Raw genomic sequence first — 8,196 nt, 5'->3', positions numbered from 1 at the left:
ATGACCTCTATGTGTTGCTTGGCCACGTTCCAAATTAGGGATCCTGTAAGCATGGTAGTTATCCTGATTAGTTCTTGTTGCAGTCGACTATTTGAAATTGGTAACAAATTAGATAAATCTAGCACGAAAAACTGACTTTTACTATCTTTATGTGGAGAAGACACATATTGGATGATGGTTGTTCAATTGATAGAATAGCAACAGCCCGTAAAAGGAAAAGACAATGCCTGAGGGAGGCAGGACAGTGGAAGACCGGGCAGACCGATGCTCTTTTGTGATGAGATCAGATCAAGTGTTGTGAAATCCTGAGGATCCCCTAATCCATGATTCGCTTCTATCTATTTAATTTTCTAAATGTTATATAAGTTCTAAAGGCGAGCTGAATAGGAGTTCAGAAATTCACATTTTGTAATTGTTCTTTTTGATATATAACACTTTCATTTTGGTGATGTTGTAACTCTGTTATTTATTTTAATGAAGAAGACTGCATTTAATTCATAATCATATTCTAAGTATCTAATAGCGGGGAATTCTGGAGACTCTGGGCCCATTCAAGAGAAGATTTATTGCTTCGCCTATGTTATAATCATTTTTGTTTATTGTTTAATGTTTGTTGTTGTTAAGTTAATATCATTTTGATTACCGTGAGGATTAAGGATTATGATTTACATTTGTTGTCTATTCAAGATTCAGATTTATCCATGTGTTATATATGCATGATGCTTTTGATTGAATTGGTTATGTTAGTTCCAACATTAGATCATTGTTCATTCTAAGTAATTTTATAATGGATTTCAAAGATAGAATTGATTACTTTCCGTAAGATGCTTATATAGTTATTTGTTGTTCAAATTATCATTTGGCGTTAAATTATGATTTCTTGTTCAATTATAATTTGTTGTTCAATTTTCGTAGTTCTCTTTCATGTTCAATGAGTTAGCTTCAATTCCAACCAAGATTTCCAAGTGTGATTTTTTCTATTTGTATTCATATTCAATTGCTTTCAGAATAGGTTAAGTAGAATTACAAAGTGTGTTATCAATTTCTTTCAGAGTTGTTTGGATTGAATTTAAAGAGATAGTCATTAGCAATTGCAACGATTCCAATTTATTTCATTATCAACTAACCTCTGAATTCACTGCATATATAGTGTTGACACTCTTGAAATTAAAAGACTTGCCTTGGGTTGACAATTAAAGTAGGAATTAAGATTGCCTCTAAAAAGACATCTTAGTGCACCAACATATTAGACTCAGAAGGTTAGAAATTTACACGTCAAAATAGAGTGCTGAAAGTTTCAAAGGGTGCTATAGTTGTTATGAAGGCAGTGAAGACCATAAATATTTACAGACTTAAAGGAAGTAATCAGGTCAGTGTAGCATTGACTATATTTGAAAAGGAAGAATAAGATATTCACCTATGGCATCAACGACTGGGTCACATGAGCAAGAAGGGTCTTCAGGTATTGATGAATAAAAAATTCCTTCCCAATTTGAAATCTTTGAATTTGGATTTTTGCAAACATTGTGTATATGGAAAACAATGTAAACTAAAATTTAAAAGTGGAAGTCCTAATATTAAAGGAATTTTGAACTATATTCATTTTGATCTTTGGGAAGCATCTCCTACTGTATCTTATGGAGGTGAATTATGCTTCTTAACATTTTGTGATGATTTCTCCAAGAAAGTCTTGGTCTATATATTGAAAATAAAAGATGATGTATTTAATGCTTTTAAACAATTTAAAGCTATGGTGGAAAAGAAAACTGACAAATCAATTAAATGTGTAAGAACTCAGAACGACGACGAAGTTACTTGCTTAGAATTTGAGAAATATTGTAAGGATGAAGGGATTGTTAGACATAAAAATGTTGTTTATACTCCTCAACAAAATGGCGTTGCTGAACGTATGACTAAAACTCTTATGTAAATAGCCAAACCATGATCAACAATGCTAACCCGTAGAAGGAGTTATGGGCAGAAGTAGTAAATATTACTTGTTATTTGGTAAACATATCACCCTTCATTTCCATTAATTGAAAAATTCCTAAAGAAGTTTGGTGAGGTCAGTGTTGTCATTATTCACATTTAAGAATTTTTGGTTGTGATTCTTATGCCCTTATTCCAAAGAATCAACTTTCTAAGATAGACCCAAAAGAAAAATGTTGTGTTTTTTGGGTATGACTATGCAATGTAAAGATACAGGTTATGAGATCCTTATTGACGTAAGATAATCATTAGTAGAGATGTAACATTTGATGAATCTTCTCTTCTAAAATCATATGTTATAAAACTTGAACAAGAACAAGTATCACGAAATCAACAAATTTAGTTGGAGGCTAAACCTTTTTCAGAAACTCAAAAGGAATGAGAGACTTCTGAATAAAAAAATTGAAGGAGGTGCAAAGGAAAATGTAGAAGTTTAGGAACTACCCCAAGAGCCAGTCACTCTACCGAGATCTATAATAGAAATAAGAAAATTGAAAAGGTATGAATATTATACTTCATCTATTGCATTGGTTACTGAAGATGGGGAACCTTCTTGTTATCATGAAGCAGTGGGTGATGTGGATAGCAAAAAGTGGAGAAAAGCTATGGATGAATAAATGGATTCCTTAGCCAAGAACAAAACCTGGGATCTTGTAAAACTTCCGAAAGGGAGAAGTGCTTTTGGATGCAAATGGATTTTCAAATTGAAGGGAAATGTTGATGGAAGTATTGAAAGCTATAAGGTGAAGCTGGTAGAAAAAGGTTATTCTCAGGTTGAAGGTATTGAATTTCATGAGATCTTTTCATTGTTCATAAAACTTGTTTCTATTCATAATGTGTTAGTACTAATGGCATTACTTTATCTTGAGTTAGAATAGTTAGATGTTAAAATAGATTTTCTTCATCGTGATTTGGATGGAGAGATTCATATGGAAGAATCAAAAATTTTTGTAGGTTGCAAGAAAAGATTAGTTCGCAAGCTCAAGAAATCATTGTATGGCCTGGGGTAGTCTCCCAGGGAATGGTACAAGAAGTTTGACTCTTTAATGCTGAGCCAGAACTTTACTTGAAGTGAGTATGATCATTGTGTGTACTTTAAGAGTTCAATGCAGGCATATTCATTATCTTGGTCTTGTATAGTGAAGATATCCTTATTGTGAGAAAAAACATGGAAGAAATCAATAGGTTAAAGGCGCAACTTTCTAGGACGTTTGATATGAGGGATCTTGAAGCGGCAAAACATATTTTGGTCATAGAGATCACATATAGGAAAAATGGAAAGCTCTGGTTATCACAATAGAAGTATGTAGAGAAAGTAATTGAAAAGTTCGGTATGAACAATGTGAAACCTGTTAATGTTCCATTAGCTTCCCATTTTAAGATTTCTTTGGTTTTGAGTCCTAGAAGTGATGATGAAAAGAAGTATATGTCTCTTGTACCATATGCAAATGTGGTAGACAACTTAATGTATGTGATGGTATCTACAAGACCTGACATTTCACACGTAGTTGAAGTTGTCATTAAGTTCATGGCAAATAGAGGAGAAGAACATTAGCAAGCAGTGAAATGGGTGCTTCGGTATTTGAGAGGCACAAGTGACCATTGTATCGTCTTTAATGGTAGTTAAGGTTTAGTTTGCAGATATGTGGATGCTAATTATGTAATGATTAGGACAAGATGAGATCTACTATAGGATATGTCTTTACTCTTGTAGGTGGATAAATTAGCTCGATGTCAAAGCTTCAAGAAACAGTTGCTTTGTCTATTACTGAAGCAGAGTATATAGTTGCTTCAAATGCCTGTAAAGAGGGAATATCGTTGAAAAGTCTACTTGATGAGATTGGAAGGATGCAGGAGAAAGTGAATGTATTATGTGAAAGTCAGAGTGTTATTTATTTGGTTACAAATCCAATTTATCATGGCAAGACTAAGCACATTGATGTAAGGTACCATTTTGTAAGACATATGATCGATGGCGACAAAGTAGCTATCAAGAAGGTCCATACACTGGAGAATCGTGCAGACATGTTCACAAAGCCAGTTTCAGTAGAGAAGCTTTGATGATGCTTGGAATCTCTTGGTTTGCAGAAGAGATGATGAATGAGCATGGGCAAGGGATTAAGAAAAATGTTGATGGTAATAATTAATGATTATCTCAGTAAATTTAGTTTTATCATTTAGGCAGTTGTGTAACCATAGGGAGTTATGTATCACAATCTTCGTATTAAAATGGTGATTGCGAGAGAGGTTTGATGTAACTTGGAGAGTCATTTTTCACTTTGGACCAATAAGAATTGCAATTCCCTGTCGAGGTTTACTTGACATAGTGTCAAAGTTTTACCACGTAAATACTTTGTATATTCTTATTATGGTTTAGTTTCTTTCTTGTAAATTTCTTCCTTATTTAAATGTTAAGGAGTTCAAATGCAACAAATATTATGTCAATTAATATTAATATATAAGAAAGAAAAAGAATTAGATAATTTCTACCATCTAAATTTTTGTATTAGATTTATAATATTATAAATCCAAAGATTAAACCTAATATTAAATCTTAATATTAAATATTAAACTTTAATATTATGTCAATTAGTACTAATATATAGAAAAGGAACCCTTAATATTAAACTTTAATATTATGTCCATTAGTAATAAAATATAGAAACCGGAAGGGATCCGGCCGTTTCTAACAATCTTTTTAGAAGACAATAGTTGAAGTACGAACTTCACCAACCATTTCCCTTCCGTATAATGTAAGTAATTTAGACGAAGCGGTCTCTTATAAAGACCCTCCTACTTCGAGGCATCGCATAAATTAAAAAAGGTTTTACCGATAGTTGGGCCCGGGCCATTTCAACACTATATCGACGCGGCTGTACGATATGGGGATCGCTATATCATTTCGGGGTTTTGTTTTGATTGAAAGAGGGGGCATTTGATCCCTAATCTAGAATGAATTGGGTAAACACCATAGTCATCACTTCCACGAAGATTCTTGGGACACCTCCGCCATCACATCATTTGAGCCCTAATGCAGAATGAATTGGGTAAGCACCATCTCCACGCAACTCCGTCTGCAAGGAGGAAATAGTAGAGATTTTGGGGAATTTAAAGACCATCCGCAACCTAAAGAAGAGAAGAATTTGCGTGATCACTTCGACGAAAAAAACTACAAAATTCACTGAAGATTCATGGAACACCTCTGCCATCACACTGGACTACGCTTGGAGGCTTCCAAGAATAAACTGGAGATTCAAGAACGTTCCAGAGAGACATCTCTGCCATCACAGCACCTGCAACACACATCACACATTTCAACACTATATCGACGCGGCTATACGATATAGCAAATTCGACGCGGCTATACGATATAGCAAATTTGAAGTTTTGATGTTTGAAACAAATTACGGGGTTTTGCTTTGATTGAAAGAACGTTTTATCCCTAATGTAGAATTGGCTGCAACGAGGAACGTTTTATCCGTAATGTAGAATTGGCTGCAACGAGGAAATAGTAGAGATTTTGGGTAATTCAAAGACCATCCATCCGCAACCAGAAGAAGAGAAGAATTCAGATGATCACTTCCACGAAAAAAAATGAAAGATTCTGGGAACTTCCGGTGGGTAAGCACCATCTCCACGCAACTCCAGCTGCAACGAGGAAATAGTAGAGATTTTGGGGAATTCAAAGACCATCCATTCGCAACCAGAAGAAGAGAAGAATTCTGATGATCACTTCCCCGAAAAAGACTGAAAGATTCAAGGAATTTTCGGAAGCCCTTAAACACAGGACACCTCTGCCATCACGCTGCTACGAGCCGTGAGTTCCACTGGAGGCTTCGAAGAAGAAACTCCAAGATTCAAGAGAGACGTCTCTGCCATCACAACACCGTGTGGATCATACTTGCAATCCTGTTTTATGATGTTTTAAACGCGTCGTGCATGCCACCTTCTGCCTGGAAATTTTGATGTGCGTGGCGTATTATACCTTCACTCTTTAATAATTTATTGTTTTTTAAATCTTTAATAATTTCTTTTGATAGACGATGTAGTATGCTCACTTGATAATGCAAATTATAAATTATACTACTACCACTCGAAATTACAGTCGGTTATTTGCACTCTTGAATGGTGATTACAATATGTTTATGAACAACTTATTACAATACTGTTTATGACGACTTATATATATATATGAATGAGGTTTAATTTAAAAAATTAAAAAGTCATAACTACTTTTTAAAATAAATTTCACCTTATTTTATAATTAAATTTAAATTTTAAAAAATTTATTTCAAAATACACATTTTTATAAACATAAATACACATAATAAATATGAAAATTTATCATAATTCTGAAATAATTATCTAAAAACCAGTTATTCAACCAATTATATTATATTTTTATATCTCAGATAAATCATACTTTATAAATTCACCCAGAATATTTGTAACACAATATTATTCACTTCCTCCCACTCAACTACAAAACATAACCTCGAAACCTTGAAAGTGTTCAGAAAATTGAACGAATAACCTTTCAAGCTTTAACCAAGAAAACTCCAGTGAAAATAAAAAATAAAAATTTAAACTAATATATCTACAAGTAAATAAATTTATAATTTTGTTATTATTTGAAAAATATTATATAAACCACACTGCATATTCACCACCACAATGAAGAAATTTTATGTAAACCACACTAGTGCACATTCACCACAATGACTTCGGATTACCTGTACATAACGGGTGAATGGTAAAGTAGGCGTTCGTTGATGGAAGGTGTGTGGAGCACTGGTGGAAACTTCATTTTGTCCCGCTCCTTTCGGGTCGGTGGACAGTTTTGGCTCCATTTTGCAATTTTTATTTGAAGAGGCGAGCGCCCTCTCTGTCTGTTGCAGTTTCCACTTCCCCTTGCCATGAATCTGTTTGCCCTCCCCCGCATCATCTTCATATTGTTATTATCATTACTACTTCTGTGGATCCATCCACCCATGGATCTGCTTGCCTGCGCGCGCCCCATTGTGATATTGTTATTATTACCCCCACCCATGGATATGTTTGCCTGCCTGCGCAGCATCCTCATTTTCGTATTATTATCTGTGGATCCATCCACTCATGCCACAACTCGTCATACATTTCCTTCCATCTATCTGTGCATCATCATAATATTAGCAATATTTCTGGCAACCGGTGCATTCATTAAGATTCTACTGTCCAAACACACAACTGCCCGTCATGATAAGCTGCCTTCTGCTTCCTCGCGAGGCTGCTCCGCCTCTGCTTCTTATACCCATTATGACGTGTTCATAAATTATAGAGTCCCAGACCTTAGACACAATTTGCCCCTCCCTCTTTACCAGAGCCTTCAATCCCGGGGATTGAGAGTCTTTCTTGACCAGACCGAAATGGTTGTTGGACGCAACATTTATGATCAAATAGTAGCCGCTACTAGCAGGGCCTCTGTTCATATAGCCCTCCTCTCTCCAAATTATGCAGAATCCGCTTTTTGCCTTGATGAACTCGTCCTCATGATAAATTCTGGGGCCATCATCATTCCTGTATTTTATGACGTTGACCCTTGTGAACTCTTGTGCACGGGCAAAAATAAAAGTGGAGCATACGATAAAGCCCTGCGCTTACACGAAGAAACGCAGCAATACGACAGCAAAAGAATTCAGCAGTGGAGAGATGCTCTTGCTCATGTTGCAAATATTAGCGGACTGGAGCGGAAGACATTTAATGGGTGAGCATCATAGCTTTTAGTCTGTCGGATTAGTAGGTACATGCTAAATTAGGTAGGCTCCTCTCACTAATAATGTTACCCTCTGGATATGAATACAGGGAACTCGAACTGTTGCATAAGGTAGTGCAGGATGTGTTGAAATTTTTTCCAAACCTACCGGCTGGAATGGCGTATGAATGATGCTGGAGCACCCTTGGCCTCTCTGAAATCCTACACACCGGGGTTCCTGAAATTGCTGACAGCGTTCATCGGATTGACCGCCAGAAAATCACGAATACCTTACCTGAAATTGCTGAAAGCGTTCATAGCTGTTGACAGTCAGAAAATCACCTTAAGATATTGGCGGGATTTCTGCAAATTCAATTCCAAATATCAAAATTTCAAAAGCCAGTGAGTGATGAGACTTATTTTCACATTACAATAAAAGGATTATAGTGAGCAATTTTATTGTTCATGTTAAAATG

At 35.4% G+C, this 8,196-nt stretch overlaps 1 protein-coding gene across 1 annotated transcript; it reads left to right on the top strand.

Moving 5' to 3' along the window:
• Positions 1-7,037: 7,037 nt before the first annotated feature.
• Positions 7,038-7,971, top strand: LOC149216372 (toll/interleukin-1 receptor-like protein). The gene is made up of 2 exons (XM_089389925.1): positions 7,038-7,732; positions 7,831-7,971. The coding sequence occupies exons 1-2, from the start codon at positions 7,038-7,040 to the stop codon at positions 7,910-7,912; spliced, it is 777 nt and encodes a 258-aa protein (XP_089246051.1). The 3' UTR covers positions 7,913-7,971.
• Positions 7,972-8,196: the final 225 nt, after the last annotated feature.

Source organism: Pinus tabuliformis, chromosome 1_1, assembly GCF_031772625.1.
Source record: "Pinus tabuliformis cultivar Carrire ecotype Pingquan chromosome 1_1, CPIR1, whole genome shotgun sequence".
Taxonomy (NCBI): Eukaryota; Viridiplantae; Streptophyta; class Pinopsida; order Pinales; family Pinaceae; genus Pinus; species Pinus tabuliformis.
This window is presented reverse-complemented; position numbering and strand designations above follow the sequence as displayed.